The sequence below is a fragment of the Ursus maritimus genome, unplaced genomic scaffold (assembly GCF_017311325.1).
Source record: "Ursus maritimus isolate PB19 unplaced genomic scaffold, ASM1731132v1 scaffold_14, whole genome shotgun sequence".
Classification (NCBI taxonomy): domain Eukaryota; kingdom Metazoa; phylum Chordata; class Mammalia; order Carnivora; family Ursidae; genus Ursus; species Ursus maritimus.
Window position 1 is genome coordinate 32078006 of NW_024423786.1, and position 16868 is coordinate 32094873.

Below are 16868 nucleotides of genomic sequence, written 5' to 3' on the forward strand. Positions count from 1 at the left end.
AACATTATGTAACTCAAACCAGAGTTGACCTTAATTAACGCCCACCAGGGCGATTAGAGAGTCGGAGCCTGGGTGTGTCCAGGGACAGCTGGCTGCTAAATCCCAGGGAGGACAGAAAATGTGGCAGGATTTCCCACTGACCCCTGCCTCACCGTCCCCCCCACAGAGGGCTCTCTCACCCCCGCTGCCCTCCGGGGTGGACCACTTCCGAGTTGTCACTTTCAGGAAAAGCCACATGGCATGCCACCACAGTGTTGATGGCCAGATGTCACAGCTGGTTCCCGGCTGGAATAGGAGAGACTCTGCAGGGGACGGTCCCTCAATTACGCAGGCCGATTTCCTCACGCGGTGACCCACACAGGGGCTCCTCAAAGCCGAGCCCCTTTTCTTCATTTCTTTGGGGAATGAAACCCATGACCTTCAGTTCCTCAGAGAAGTGAAAGTAGCAACAAGGAATCCAGTAATTCCTGTTATCTGCAGGCTTTATAAGCCAGCGAGCCTGAGGAGGTGGCCTGCAGCCCGCGCGCCAGACGCCGCTGTCCTCGCGAAGCCGGACCCCCGCCAGGATGCCTCGGCCGCCGGCCTTCCAGCTGCTTCTCCTCCTTTCCATCAGCAGCGCCCTGGCCCTGAGGCTCTGCTCCTTTAACGTGAGGTCCTTTGGGGAAGCCAAGAAGGAAAACAAGAATGCCATGGATGTCATCACGAAGGTGAGACCCCTTCCTGTCCGGGGGAGCGCCGGGTGCCCCTCATGCCCTCTCTCCGCCTTCAGCCTCGAAGAGACTCCCGAGAAATTTCAGCGAAGTTGGTCTCTACGGGGAAAGGTAGCAGCTGCCTTGGCATCGGGTCACAATCCTGACAGCAATCATTCCAATAACCACAGCCCCTCTCTGGGCTTCATGTCATCCCCTGAACGTGGGGGCTGTTGGGGAGCTATGGCAGTACCGCCCTGTAGGAAGGTTGGGGGGCAAAGTGTGAGCTGGTACGTGAAAAGCTCCTAAAACCGGCTCTGCTCCTAGTAAGCCCCAGGTAAGGGCTGGCTGTTCCTACAGTTTTATTACCATTTACCGAATGCCCCTGCCAGGCACTGCGAACACACGATTTCGTTTCATCGCTCTTAAGACAGAGGGTTATTATCCCCCATGAAGAGATGGACAACAAAAGTCGTAGTGACCTCCTGTGGGTGGTCGGTGGGTGGGTGGAGGGGGAGCTGGGATGCCAGCCCAGCCCGGTGTTTCATCCATCGATAGAGCACAGAGGATTTGCTTCCTTTCCTTTCCTCTCCTCTCCTCTCCTCTCCTTCCCTCTCCTTCCCTCTCCTCTCCTCTCCTCTCCTCTCCTCTCCTCTCCTCCCTTCCCTTCCCTTCCCTTCCCTTCTCTTCCTTCCCTTCCTTCCCTTCCCTTCCCTTCCCTTCCCTTCCCTTCCCTTCCCTTCCCTTCCCTTCTCTTCCTTCCTTCTTTCCTTTGCATTCATTCTTTCTTTTTTCCTTTCTCTGTCTCTTTAGCTTTCTCTCTCCCTCCTCCCCCTCTCTCCCTCCTTCTCCACCTTCCACCCCATCAACCTTTTCCCACCTACCAATTCTGATCTTTCTCTCCACTCAGATAAAACTTCCCTGGGGTAATATGACCAAGGTCTGGAGTCGCTGCTCACGTTTTTCTGGAGTCAGTTGGGACTCTCTTTACCCGACAGGTTAATTTATCTTTGGTGATGCTGGGAGCTGAAACCTTTCCCAGGACTCTGTCTGGGTATTATCACCTTAGAAAACCCTGGGGGCACCACGGTAAGGTGGGAACACCAGGAGCCATGGGTTCAGATCCTGCCCGGCAGCTGTGTGTGCGAGCAACCTCGGGAATTCCCTTCTCCTCCCTGAGCCTCCGGGCCTTTCAGAAAGTGCCCTTACACAACCTGTAACGCCGGTTGGCAGAGAGAACTCTAGGTGTGGAAGGGCCGCAGGAGAGCCTGGGGCCGGGCAGGTGATCACAAACAGAGCCGTGACTGTTGGTATTAATACCCAAAATGGATTAGAGCAGGGACTGCGTGCTCTGTTCTTATTTAGATGGTCCTCTCCCTGGTTGGCCCTGCCCTTTGGATGGTACCCAAGGCCTTCCAGCAGTGGTTGTTTAACCAGAACAGCCATGCCTGACCTGTGGGAGCTGAGACTCCCTGGCTCAACAGGGAGCTCTGACGTGCCAGGAAACTATTTTCCCTGCTTCCTCGCACAAGGGCACAGGAAGCCTGGGTACCTGTGAGTTCCCAAGTGCCCATCACCTTCCTCAATTATTCTGCCCAGAAAAAGTCATCACAGTCTTAAGAGGCTGTCTTTTGGTTCTTGGAGATTCTACTGCTGGGGCCCTACACTCCGCACCTCCCCTGAGCTGCCGCGTCCTAGAGGGCCGACTGACAGACAGCCCATCACACCGAACACCGAGCATATGGGAAGTCTCTGTCAAGGACTCCTTACCTAACCCCAAGGCTGCAAAACCATCCTGTAAACAGAGGCCATCCTAAACACTGCAGAGCCACCGAGAGCACTTCCAGTGAAACCCGAACCCAGACATTCAGGGCAGTAATATTCACAGGGCCTCATGTCTGAGCACCTGCTCTAGGCTAGGAATTTTATATTCTTATTTACTTATTTATTTATTTACTTGAGAAGAGAGGAGCAGAGGGAGAAGCAGTCTCCCTGCTGAGCGGGGAGCCCAATGTGGGGCTTGATCCCAGGACCCCGGGATCATGACCGGAGTCAAAGGCAGACGCTTAACCGACTGAGCCACCCAGGCGCCCCTATATTCCTATTTAATATTATGGCATAGGTGGCATTGCCCCCGCTTTGTAACCGAGAAGGCAGGCTCAGGATGGTAGAAGTTCCTTATCCAGGGTTCCCTAGCTGGTAAGTGGAAAAGCCAGGATCGAATCCAGCCACATGACCCAACCCTATTAGAGAGGATGCCTTTTCCACCCTTCCATGCTGGTTTGATCACTTCGGGGTCGAGCTGTTGTCGTTATGCTGTTGTCGTTATGACCTTCATCGGGGAGGTTGGAGAGTGAGGGAGGCCTGCCCTCTCCATCTTGGGTTTGCTGGCCGGCACCACGGACAGTTTTCCAGATGCCAAACCCTGCCTGGGCAAGGTTGCTTCTGGCCCTTCCTCAGTTTGTGTCCTTAAAGAGCAAAGTTTGTTCATCCAGCAAACACTCACTGAAGGTAGGCCGTGTGCCAGATGCTCCGGGGCACCGGGGGTAAGATGGTGGACGTGGGAGGCATTGTCTCCCACAGCACATGGTACTTACGATTTTGGGAGTGCTTACTGTGGGCCAGGCCCTTCATATGCAGCATCCAAGTTCAGCCTCACAAGCCCTCTGGTTGCCTTTTGCAGATGGGCAAGTGGAGTTCAGAGAGGAGGAGGACACAGTCCTGGGTCATGGAACCAGCAAGTGTGAGAGCCAGGGCAGGGACCCAGGCCTAACCGACCCTATCTGGGCTCTTTCCCCTCCCATGCTGTGCTGCCCCCTGTTTACAGGCACAAAAGAGAGCTTCACAGGCCGCTCTTGGCCCCAGAGTCTTCATAAGTCTTCTCTAGACCGTCCCTGCCCCTCTCCCCAGGCCCACTCACAACACAACCCCGCTTGCTGGGAAACCCTCACTGTTGGCCGTGCTCTGCCTCTACTCCCTCCCTCTGTGACCAGAGTCAGGAAAATCTCGAGTGTCAGGTCTGGGAGGGCCTTCTGGGGGGCCCCATCTTTGGAGACTCATTCTGCGGAGATAGAATCAGGCGAGATATATTTTTCCTGGCCTGAAATTGGGGCAGGGAAAACATGTGTCAGTGATAGATTTGAAAAGTGAGTATTTAATCACTGTGGGGAAAATGCTCACAACATCATGTGAGGCTGAAAAAAAAAAAAAGACCCAAACTGTGTGATAAACATTGCCACTGTTTGCAGAGTATCTTTTCCGTGCCAGGGACTGGACTGAATGTTTTATAGCCGTCATATCCTTTAATCCCCATGACAACCCCATGAGGAGGACATTGTCCCCATTTACAGACAAGCAATCTGGCAGGTTCGGGGAGCTTAAGTGACTTGCTCAGGGTCACGCAGCTGGTGAGCAATAGAGTCAAGATGCGAATCTGAGGCCATTTGATTCATTGTCTATAGTTTCAACTGACAGGCTAGTTAATTTGATGTCATTTTGTAAATACGTATAAGTATAGAAATCGTGTGAGAAGTGTCTGAGTGGTGGGTTTACAGCTCATCAGGTGATTTTTTAATAGTCTTTTCTGTATTTTTCAAATTTTCTACAATAAGCAACATTATTTACTATAACAAAATTATTTTTTAAAGGGCTAGCTAGGAAACGTATTCCCATTTTTCTTACGATGCCTTAAGGAAGAGTTAAATAAGGAAGGTCTTTGTGCCTTATAAACTTGGCTCAACGGTTCCCATATGGCTCCCTGTCCCTCCCTCCCTGTCCCTCCCTCTGCTCGCTCTTCCACTCGTGCCAGATGCCGTACAGTTGTGCGTAAAGCAAGGCCTAGCAGGTTGTCTGGCACACAGCATGGGGCTTGCTCTCCCATCCCTGAGATCATGACCTGAGCCGAAATCAAGAGTCAGATGCTTGGGGCACCTGGGTGGCACAGCGGTTAAGCGTCTGCCTTCGGCTCAGGGCGTGATCCCGGCGTTATGGGATCGAGCCCCACATCAGGCTCCTCTGCTATGGGCCTGCTTCTTCCTCTCCCACTCCCCCTGCTTGTGTTCCCTCTCTCGCTGGCTGTCTCTATCTCTGTCAAATAAATAAATAAATAAAATCTTCAAAAAAAAAAAAAAAAAAGAGACGCTTAACGGGCTGAACCACCCAGATGCCCATAAACATGACTTTTAATGCTATAGAATGCCCTATGCTATCTTTCATTTAATGCTTTCCTATTTGGGGATACTTAGGTTGTTTCCAATTTTTGTTGTTGTTGTTGCCATGCCTCCTCCTCTCTGATCTGTTCAAGTAATAATAATAGCAATAGTAACTTATTGTGTGCCTCCTATTTGGCTGGCATTGCTCTAAGGACCCATTTAATCGTCCAGCCACCCTGTGAGGGAATAACTGTCATCATTCCACTCTATAGACGAGGACACTGAGATGCAGAGAAGTAGTAGATATTTTTTAATCTGGTATTTTAATAGCATGGTGGGCTTTGCAGTCACACGAACCTGAATTCAAATCCTGACTCCACTATCTACTGGCTGTGTGACTTCAGACTTTTCACTCAGTCACTCTGAGCCTGGTTTCCTCCCCCTGTTTAGCGAGCTAATAATCATAGTCATGTCACAGGGTTGGTGAGGCTCAGGGTAGGCTCACAATAAATGTTAGCCTTTATCCTTTTTATTATTGTAATTTTGTTGCCAGGTGAACTGGGGAGACCCATATCCAGCCATGTATCTTTCACTTACTAAGAGCTTAATAAATATTTATTGCTGTTATTGTGATTATTCAAGCTAAGCCAAGATAGAGGACGTGTGATCATGTGATCGTAGCCTCTGCATTTGGATTGAGTAGATTTGCATTCTGTCTCGGCCACTTTCTAGCTGAGTGACTTTGGATAGTTTACTTGACTTCCCTGGAGACCCAGACTCCTCATCTTTACAACGGACATCAGTGGGGCACCTGGCTGGCTCAGTCGGTGGAGCCTGGACTCTTGATCTCAGGATTGTGAGTTCGATCTCCACGTTGGGTATAGAGGTTACTTAAAAATAAAATCTTTAATAAAATAGAATAAAATAGATACAACAATACTATGTACCTCAGGAAGTTCCTCACTTGTTTCAGCAATGAAATTAATTACTTTAACAAAACACGATTCCTATACTTAAAACATAATAAGTGCCCAGTTAAAGATCTTATTATTTGTAGGTTATTTGCCTGAAACCTCTGGGAATTCTGTCTCTGCAGGTCATCAAACGCTGCGATATCATACTCCTCATGGAAATCAAGGACAGCAACAACATGATCTGTCCCACACTGATGGAGAGACTAAATGGGTAAAGACGGCGGTGGGGAGGGGGCTGGACCCCCTGCGGGCTCAAGGTCAAATGCAAGGACACCTGAAAAGCCCAGGGAACTGAAACTAGCGTGAGAGCCAGCACTTGTCCTGACCACCAGGTCACATGGCCAACAATGCCCAGTCTTCCAACTCCACTAGCTGCAGTCCTGTGAAATTTCGACTGGCTAGTTTTAATATGATAAAGCAAAACAGAGGAAACAGATGAGGAGCCAGGACAGAGGAAGAAACGAAAGAGACAAGAGGCTGAAATGAGAACTCCTGTCATAAAGAAAAGATTGAATACAAATGTGAAGTTATGATATGCCCGCAAGCTGGAATATTATGTAGCCATGAAAACCATGTTCACTACAGAATAGGTTAGAGCTAAATATTCCAGCACGGACAGACGGCTGCAGTATATTGGAAAAAGCAGGTTCAGAACTGTAGGTAGAGTAGCCTATTTTAGTGATCACATGACACTACGCGTGAATAAGAGTTTGCATGGCCATAGAGGAAAGAACGGGAGGGCGCACTCCATACTGTTAACAGTGGTTACTCCTGGGCCGGGGGTGGGGGGTGTGATTGCAGGACCACTGTGAACAGGGTCAATGAAGAAATGGGGAACATTTACTTTTTATTTTATATCCTTCTATATGATTTGAATATTTTACAAAAAGTCTGATTGATTTTATAACTTCAAAGAACCCTAAAAGATAATGTCCTCAAATAATTTTAGATTACATTGGATTATATTTATGATTTATATTCTTTCTCAAAGAATAATCAGTAGACACACCCACCTGAAAATCACCCCAAAGTGAGTTAAAAAGGCACATTCAAGAACCTCCAGTCTATTGAATGGGAATGTCTATGGGAATCCTTGAGAATAATCTTCATCTAAATAACTTTCCCGGGTGATTCTGATGCACTCTGATTTTTAAAAACTTCTAATATAATATTTCTTTTGTACTTGCATAAGATTACACCACAAACTAGAGTATACAACAATATGTACCAAGTAGTTCAATTATGTCAAAAGAAAAACAAAACAAAACAAAATTTAAAAGTCAAAAGCAATGAACCAAACGGTTGACAACGGCTATCTCAGAGTAAAAATTACAAGGAATTTAAATGGGATGTCTTCTATATATGTTCTGTATTTTCCAGGTTTTCTACAATGAGAATGTTATACCTCCTTTCCTTTTTCTTATGAAATATTTTAAACATCCTTAAAAGCACAGAGAAAATGCTAACAAACAACCATGTAATCTACCATCCAGTACACCTGGCCATTAATATACTTTTATAATTAAGAAAACTCGCATTAAAAAAAATAAATTAATGGTCAATCCAGCCTCATTAGGCCCAGGAGGAATAGCCTTGGAAGCCCTCGCTCACACAGAGGCCTCTTGGGCTGGCCCCACCCACCCTGGGCCTCCGTCTCATCTGAAAATACGAGTTGGAGCTGAGCTTCTCGTTTTAGCCCAAGTGGCTCTTCTGGTTCCAGATCTGATCTTTGACGATAGAGAAGGGAGTTTAGCACAAGGGTTAGGCACCTACATTTGTCTCAGACCACTTGTGTTTGAATCTTGGCTCTGTTATGCCTTTGAGCAAGTTACTCAACCTCTTTGTACCTCATTTTCCCTGTCTATAAAGTGGGGCTAATAATGGAACCCATCTTCCTGGGATGCGGCAGTGATTAAACCTGCATGTAAGTGGTTGAACTGAGCCTGGCACGTAGCAGGGCTCAGTAAGTGCTGGTGGTGTCTGTTACCAGTAAAAGGGAAAAAATTATGGTAGATGGTGGTCCAGAGGGCCACGTGTAACAGTTACCATTGATACCCTAACTACAGGCCAGGCATCCTGTTAATCAATTTCTGTGTGCTATTTCATTCACTCCCACAACAACTTTGTGGGGTTGGTGGGGTTGGTACTTTTACTGCTTCCCTTCTAGCTGAGGGAACTGAGGCACAGAGAGGAGGGACCTGCCCAAGATCACCCAGCCAGTAAATGGCGGAGCTTACCTTTGGACCTGGGTCATGTCGGACTCCAAAGCCGGAGCTCTATTCTGAACCTCCTCAGTCTTCCATAGAGGGGCGCTGGTCAGTTTTCAGACATATGGGAGGACAGGGGGCCCCAGCACCTCCCCACAGCCAGCCTGGATTGGGTCTTCCCACCCCCACTGGTCTCAGTTCTCCCTAACCTCCCTGGACTGTGCTATGGACTCCAGGCAGAGGCAGGCCTGTTTGTCCCCTTATCCGCCGTAAGCCAGGAGGGGCCTTTGTCGCCTCACAGCTGAGTCATTGCAAGCACTTTGCCAACCCGAAATCTGGCAGGCGAGATGCAGAACAAGGCCAGCTTTCCCAAACTGGAAGCCCGGTGGAATCTAGCATCCACACTTCTCGGGCCCCAGTGGCCGGATCTGCCTTAGAAGATGTATCTGCCCTCCGGGGAATTCTGTGGGGCCTAAGTTGGCTCCTACAGGCCCCTTCTGCTATTTTCCAACTGAACGTGAGACTATGCCGCAGCTTAGATATGCCCTATATCTTTCTGTGTGCGGATGGAGTAAAACCGTGTCAGGCTCTGCCTGGGGTGGAGTTATGAGCAGATTTGGCAAACACACGCAGAGTCAATTTCCCTGGTATAAGTGAGGGGTAGAGTTAATGGGACTTCCCAGGTGTATCTCTAGCCCCCAGGACATAAACAATAGCTGATTTGAAATCATAGTTCCAGGACTTGTGAGAAAATATTTGGGGGTTTTCAGAGCAGGAGTCAACGTCCAATGAAAATGGACTAGGAATCCTGCCTATGAGAAATGTTCAGGAGTAGTGCAGGGACAGGGTGACCTGATAAGGTTTACTCCACCAGGAAGTGTGAGGTCAGCCCCAGCCATGAGCCAGTGGGATTTGGGGCTGATTCTGGCCTGAATCTTCTGTGGTCTCAACAATACCCCACAGGTGCCAGCCAAAGCATGTGAATTTGGGGTACGTAGGATCTGAGCTCAAATCCCAGCTTTGCACCTGCAAACTATAAGAAATGGCTAACAAGGGAGGTGGGGGATGGGCTAGGCCGATGGTGGGTATTAAGGAGAGCACGTATTGCATGGAGCACTGGGTGTTATACAAAAACAATGAATCATGGAACACTACATCAAAAACTTAACGATGTACTGTATAGTGACTAACATATCATAATTAAAAAAATAATAAAAAATAAATAAAAGTTAAAAAAAATAAAAAGAAATGGGTAACAATAGTACCCACCTCCTAAGGGCAAGAGATAATGGCTGTAAAGATCCTGGGCGATGTCACATTCCCAGTCAATGGTGGCCCTTCCTATTAGACTCCAAGGTTATGACAAATGGCTGCCTTTCTCCATGATGCCATTGGTGATATGGACACAGATTGAAGAGTGGGGAGCACGCAGTAGGGGAATGTTTATTTTTTAAGATGCAATGTAAAATCTTTATGTTCTCTAGAAATTCAAGAAGAGGCATAATGTACAACTATGTGATTAGCTCTCGGCTTGGAAGAAACACATATAAAGAACAGTATGCCTTTCTCTACAAGTAAGTATAGTCTCTGATTCCTGGGACATGATTCACTTATGAGTGATGACTGTGAATTGAATCAAAATGCATCTCCTTTCTTCAAAACCAAAGTTGGAGCTCTAAGCAGTTCTCAATATTGATCAAAATAATTGCTGTCAAATTGAGGCTGAAGCGAAGCATTATCTCCTCAAACTTAAGAGCACAGCAGCTTCCCGACATCGTATTTGTTAGTTGACTCAGTGGCGGCCTGGTCTGGAGGGTCAGGAGTTCTCCATTCTTCACAGTCAAGTCCTAGCCCAGGGATGGAAATCTGTGCTCCCCAGCACGACTGACTCTGAAACTTCACAGTCTTGTCTTCTTCCTAGCAGTAATTCGTTCTAAGCTGAACATTAACTTGGGGGTGCCCCCAGATAACTGGTACTGCTCAGATCTCCAGCTTTCAAAGGGCTCTGGCCATTGGGAAGAGTTGACGGAACCTTGTTCGTCAGAGCGAAAGATCCCTCGCAGGGCAAGAGCCTGCCTGGGGGGCTAACAAAGCCATGGGCTATGTCTCTGCTTCTTGAACGAAGTAAGAAGACAACTGACTCAGCTGGAAGGAATTCCTTTTTTTTATTTCTAGGGAAAAGCTAGTGTCTGTGAAGAAACGCTACCTCTACCATGACTATCAGGCTGGAGACGCAGATGTGTTTTCCAGGGAACCCTTTGTGGTCTGGTTCCAGTCACCCTACACCGGTAAGACCACACGTCCCTCTGGTGCATGATCTTCCTGTGATCCCATGAACGCACAGTAGCCCCGAGTGTGAGCTGGGGTCCCAGGGTTTGTGAGCATCTTTAGGGAGACGTTAGGCGGAGACGGCCATTAAGAACGTCTCATATGTGAATGCGGGGGCTTTAGCCTGGCTTCTCAGAATGCCGTGACTCAAGGCCTCCTCAGCCTGGAACCCACCTTCTGAAATCAGTGATAACTCCTCTCTCTTTGCAGCATTTAGGCTGATGGAAGTTATTTACCACAATTCTTCAGTCCCAATCAAATACAGCTTCATTAAAAAAAAATCTCAGTGATGGCTAGCAGAGATAAACTGCCAACCTAGAGCCTCCCTGCCCCTCCATACCTCCCTCCCCCTCCAGACTCCTCCACAGACTGGGTGTAGAGAGGAACCCAAATGCTCGCACCCGAACTCTGACAACAACTACACTTGAATATGCCACTAACCACTGTTGATCCCTGATTAGTGCCAAGTTTCTGTAATCCTTGCAACACCCGGCAGGAGAGGACCTAGGATTATCTGCACTTTACATCTGAGGAAGCCCAGGTTCAAACAAGTGAAGCCACTTGCCCAAGGTCGCTCAGTAGCTCTTGAAATGAATGAGCGGGGTTGTAACCCAAGCCACGGTCTTGGGGGCCCACACTCTTAACCACTGTTCTTCTTTAAATGGAAAGTCAAGAATTAACTTGGTTTGCAGATTGGAGCTATATGGAATCAAGTATTTTTTCAGTACCTGCCACATGCCAGGCTCTGTTCTGGGCACTGAACAAGACAGACAAGGTCCCCTTCCGAGGGAAGTTATGTTGTGGTGGGCAAGACAGATATTGACCAAACGAATACATGCAGAGAGCTGTACATATGCACAGCCGCATATATATTACACAAATAAAAACAGTCTGAATGAGGAAGGTAACTATCTCTGCCCCAGCTTAATCAGTACTTCAGGAAAACAAGCATGGAAGAATGGTGGAGGAAAATTCCAGTAGAAAAAGAGAAGGAGGTGGGGGCTGTTCAGGGCAGAAATGCACTTCAGAGAGCAAGTGTAATAATCACCTTTGTCGTGCACACGATTCCCATTTGGCTGACCAGTGTTTGGAGAGCACCCCGACCCCCCTTCTCGAAGAGTCTTCAGCTACGCATAGCTGACCACTGCTAAACAAACCCATTCGTCTGGAGCATCCACCTTTTCACCCTTCTCTACCCTTCCTCCCTGAGGATGGCACTGCAGCCATGCCCTGTTTGGAATTTTCCCTCTTGTACAAGGAAACATCCTTATGTCCCCTCTATTTGATTGAAGATAGAGTTAGCCATTCATTTACCATTTCTTTCCTTTATTCATTTACTCATTCTTTCAATCATGTATTCAATCAACAAACATTTCTGAGTCCCTCCCATGGGCCAGGTGCTGTGCTAAGTGCTGGAGCCAAGAGGGTGAGCAAGACAGAGCTCAGGTTCCAGTGGGCCAAACTAAGAAGCACAGCAAGTAACTTCAGGGCAGAAAGGAAGTAAAAGCAGGGTGCATTCCATAGTGGGGTGAGGGGCCCCACCTTAGATGGGGCAGGCCACAGATGGCCTCTTCAGGGTGACATTGGGCTATGACCTGAAGAAGTCAGTCACAGAGGGCTGGGGGAAGGGCCATCCCAGGGAGAGGTCCCAGTGAGTGCACACAAGCTCAGAAGTGGGAAAGGGGTGGAGGTGTTTAGGGGGACCAAAGAGAGGATGGGGAGTGGAGTGGAGGCCTGAGGAGGAGGGTGGGAGATAAGCCTGGTGGGTAAGTGCAGGGTCCTGGAAACAGACTTCCCGATTTGAGTCATGACTCCCCACTGTGTGACTTGAGCAGTGATCTCCACCAGCCCTCGGCCCCTGAGTAGGAGTGGGGACCAGGCACTGGGCAAGGGAAAGCCCGGGGAAGAGGCGCTCAGAACATGCCAGCTGCCACTGGCAGGTGGGCAAGGCCCGGTTCCCACGCTCACCCACATTCCCTGATGCAGGCTTTCTCCATCCCTCCTGCTCCGGGGAGCTTTTCAGATATTTCACAAAAGGCTGCTTTTTTAAAAAAATAATTATAGGGGTGCTCTTTTCCAGATTATAAAAGAAGCATACACTGACAAGCCTCGATTTCTTTTTAATTAGAAAAAACTTATTTCTTTAGTACAAAAGCTGAAGAGGCTTCTTATTTTTTAGAAAGTAGAAAATAGCATTTTTCAAAAAATTAGAAAATAAAAACACCCGCAATGTCAGCAAGGAGTCCCGTCTAGCGGCTTTCTCTTGGCCGCGCAGGTGAGTGGGCAAGAGGCTTTCATGCGCTGAAAACAGTGGCCCAACGGTCCCAAGAACATTCACATCTCAGCGACAGGCTGGACCCTCTAAAAATGAAGGGACCCAGACAGGGCAGTCTGGGCCTTCTAGGGGAACAACCCATTTCCCAGGAGCAGTGTTCACGGAACCTGCCCCTGTTCAGGGATGTGTGTGACCTCCGCCTCTTTCCCGTTCCTCAGTCGTCAAGGATTTCGTGATTGTGCCCCTGCACACGACCCCTGAGACCTCCGTGAAAGAGATTGACGAGCTGGCTGATGTCTACTGGGACGTGAAACGCCGCTGGAAGGCGGAGGTGATGACCCCGTGTCTGTTGAACTCCCATCTGGCAGAGGCAGAATCCGCTTCTGGGGAGGGATGAGTGACTCCCCGAGGGTGAGGGGGGCCCGACATGTGCAGCCCCCCACCCTTACCTCAGCCTTAAATATCCTTCCAAGTCTGCCTGGGTGCCGTCCACGTGGGTCTCGGCAATTCAAACACAGCTCCACTAATAATGGCTGCCCCAAATCACTAGGTGAAGAGCTGGTGCCAGGCCCTACGCAGCGGCTGGACACGGACGAGTTGATTTAATCCTCCCAATAACGCCACCACTAACTACCTTTATCATTCTCACTTTGCAACGAGAAGAGCGAGACACATAGAGGTCAGGAGTCCCGCATTGCAAGGGACAGACTCTTCAAATGGGTTCGTGAAAAGGGAGGTGCAATTTATTGGTTCACATAACTAAAATGTCCAGGAATAGTTCAGGCATAGCTAGATCCAGGGTTCAGACAAGGTAATCAGGGCTTGACTTGTCTTTCTCTTTCCATCTCTTAGCCCTCGTTTCCTCCGGGAAGGCTCCACCTTTGGGATGGCAAGAGGGCCACCAGCAGCTTCTAGCCCACTGACAAATTTTCTGTCCCACAATGCAACAAGTGCCCCAGGGTTGAGTCCCATTGGCCTTGGTTGGGTCACATGTCCATCCCTGAGCCAACCACTGTGATGGGGGGGGGGTGTTGAGAAGCTCTGATTGGTTAAATCTGTGTGGGCTTCAGTCCAACCTTACAGACTGAAGTGAAGGAGGGAAGTGGTTTCCCCAAGAATCTAAGGGTGCTACCTAGGGGAATATGTCCACCGTCCTTCTTGGCCTTAATTATTTCCTCATTTGGAAAAACAGGGAGGCCACCCCCTGTGGCTGTGAGGGTCTGTGAAAGCTGTTGGCAAATAGGAAAGTGTTCCAGAGGGCTCTTCCTCATTCCTCTTTCCTCCTTTCGGGATGTGACTCCAGTGACCACCCCCTTCCTCCTCTTCAGTTCCACAGTTCAAAGTGCAACATGAGTCAAGTAAAGTGGGGACACAGAGCTAGGACACGGAGAGCACAAGGTGTGTAATTCATCGCTTATTTGTAAAAAGCTGGGCAAGAGACTCATTCAATCCTAAAAGTTTGAATTCTTTTAGTCATTTCACAAGAATTTATTGAGCATCTCTTAAATGTCAGGCACTAGGGAGGCATCGATGGCACAAGAGTGAATGAGAGGGGCTACTCATGCACTGAGGGCCTTCGGTGAGGCAGATCAGGATTTAATTCTTGACTTTACCACTTGAGCCAATAAGTGGAGTGGTCTAGAACAGGTCGCTTTATCCCTCTATCCTCTTCCCTTCTACCTCCTCGTGTTTATCGTGAGATTTAATTTAACTTAAACATTATGAAAACATTTTTTTTAAAGATTTATATATGTACTTGAGAGAGAGGGCATTGGAGGGGAAGATGCAGAGGGAGAGGGACAAGCAGACTCCATGCTGGGCACAGAGCCAGACGTGGGGCTCCATCCCAGGACCCTGAGATCATGACTTGAGCTGAACCAAGAGTCGGATGCTTACCCAACTGAGCCACCCAGGCGTCCCAACTTTATGAAGCATTTAATGCTTGGCCTGACACATAGTGCGTGCTCAGTAAATCGTGCCTGTGCAATAGGAGCTGGTGGTCACTCGGGTTAAGCATGGCATCTGTCCTCAACCGCACCCATCAATCTCAGGGAAAACCATGATCTCTGAGGTCAAAAGAAAATGTTTTTGACGAAAACTCTTAAGTCAGCAACAGCCCCAAACAATAGCACCAAGAAGGAAATCTGACACTTCCTCTGGATTGAGGAATATTAAAATTTTGTTCCAAAAGCTTTGTAGGGAAAAACACTTCTAAGATAGAAGGTTCTGTTGGTGGCCTCAGGGCAGGGGTGGACAACTCATTCTATCATCCCCTCCCTTCCAGGCTCTTCCCACTTCCTCAGTAGACAGAATTTCCACAGGAATAGTTCCCAACTTCCAAACAATAGAAGAGAAAGCAGGGTGTCAAAGCTGTCAAACCACCCAAATTCATCTTTCCTGCTTGGAAACAAAAGGCGTTGATTCATTCATATATTTATACCCTACAGTAGTTTGAGCCAGAAAGATTTGAGGGAATAAATGAGCTGGATTCTTGTGTCCCCACCTAACTCAGCGTGCTGAATGATACGGACGCGGGGACTCAGGAGGGAACGGCTACAGCAAACGTGCTACTGCCCAGTGAGAACACCTTCCCTCGTACCTTCTCACCTGTCAGATACTCATCAAAACCGTGACTCCGTTTTCAACTTTAAAAACCAAAAAGAAATCGGGGCGCCTGGGTGGCTCGGTTGATTAAGCATCTGCATTCGTCTCAGGTCATGATCCTGGGGTCCTGGGATCAAGCCCTACATTGGGTTCCTTGCTCTGCAGGGAGCCTGCTTCTCTCTTTCCCTCTGCCCCTCCCGCTGTTTGTGCTGGCGCTCCCTCTCTCTCTCTCTCTCTCAAATAGATAATAAAATCTTAAAAAGAAAAGGAAAGAAATGAAGAAAGACCCTGTATTCGTTTGTCAGGGCTGCCAAAGACTGGGTCATTTAAACAACAGAAATGTATTCCTCACAGCTCTGGAAGCTGATGTCCAAGGTCAAGGTGTCAGCGGGGTTGGTTTCTCCTGAAGCCTCTGTCCTTGGTCTTCCCTCTGTGTCTCTCTGTGTCCTAATCTCTTTTTATGAGGACACCAGTCACATTGGATTAGGGGCCACTCATATAACCTCATTTTACCTTAGTCACCTCTTTAAAGGCTCTCTCTCCAAATACAGTCACATAAGGTACTGTGCACAAAGACTTCAGTATACTGAATTTGTGTGTGGGGGGGTAGGGAGTACACAATTTAACCCATAACAGAACCCACTGTTTACTAAATGTGGGAGGTAGAGTCATTGCTAGCAGTTCTAAGAAAAAGCATTTGGTCATAATACCCACAAGGTGACAATTCTAAATAACATCTTTCAGAATTTCATTTTCATGGGTGACTTCAACGCTGGCTGTAGCTATGTCCCCAAGAAGGCCTGGAAGAACATCCGCTTGAGGACTGACTCCAAGTTTGTTTGGCTGATAGGGGACCAAGAGGACACCACGGTCAAGAGGAGCACCAGCTGTGCATATGACAGGTAGGAGGCACCTGCCGGACTCAAGCTAGCCCATGCAGTGCTTGATATGCCTCAGGAAAAGCACTCCCCTCAGGGCAGAGGAAGAACCCAGTTGTAGAGCTAAGTCAATTAGACTTCAGGCCAACCCATCAGGTACTCGCACAGTGTGCAACCTGCACAACCATGCCTGGGAGCCCTGAGCGTTGTAGCTAGGCAGTGGCTAGTGCAGGCTTTGGTGTCAGACGAGCCTGGTTTCAAATCCTGCCTCTATCACCTCATGTCTGTGACTGAGAGACTTAAGCTCTGCGTGTCTTTGCTTCCTCACGTATAAAACGGAGATTGTAGTTCTGCGTCATTCATGGACTCACGATGAGCAGTAGATGAAGTAGTGTATGTCTTCTCATACAAGGCCTGGCAGATGGTCAGTGTTCCACACATTCACAGGCTGTTAATTATTTCATCACAAAGACAGACGAGAATTTAGTCACTCAAATCCCCTGTCACTAAGCTTCGGTCATGGCCAAGAGTTTGCTAGCAGAAGCACTGCTGAACAGGGCATTCCATATGAGCCCAGTTAGTAGAAGGTAGTTACACTTTCAAAGCTTTTGCTACACATTCCTAAATACAAATACATACCTTTACATAACAGCATTCTCGGGGCTCCTGGCTGGCTCAGTCAGTGGAGCAAGAGGCTCTTGATCTCGGGGTGTGAGTTCCAGCCCCACGTTGGCTGTAGAGCTTACAATTAAAAAAAAAGAA

The 16868-nt window shown here is 48.3% G+C and overlaps 1 protein-coding gene across 1 annotated transcript in view; it reads left to right on the forward strand.

The window, feature by feature from the left end:
* The first annotated feature begins 474 nt into the window (after nucleotides 1–474).
* DNASE1L3 (deoxyribonuclease 1 like 3) overlaps nucleotides 475–16868 on the forward strand; it is a 19688-nt gene continuing 3294 nt past the window's right edge. Inside the window, exons 1-6 of the mRNA XM_008703162.2 lie at nucleotides 475–707; nucleotides 5937–6025; nucleotides 9506–9595; nucleotides 10197–10309; nucleotides 12843–12955; nucleotides 15973–16130. Of these exons, the coding sequence (XP_008701384.2) occupies nucleotides 567–707; nucleotides 5937–6025; nucleotides 9506–9595; nucleotides 10197–10309; nucleotides 12843–12955; nucleotides 15973–16130 (704 nt within the window). The 5' untranslated portion in view covers nucleotides 475–566. The remainder of the gene's footprint in view (nucleotides 708–5936; nucleotides 6026–9505; nucleotides 9596–10196; nucleotides 10310–12842; nucleotides 12956–15972; nucleotides 16131–16868) is intronic.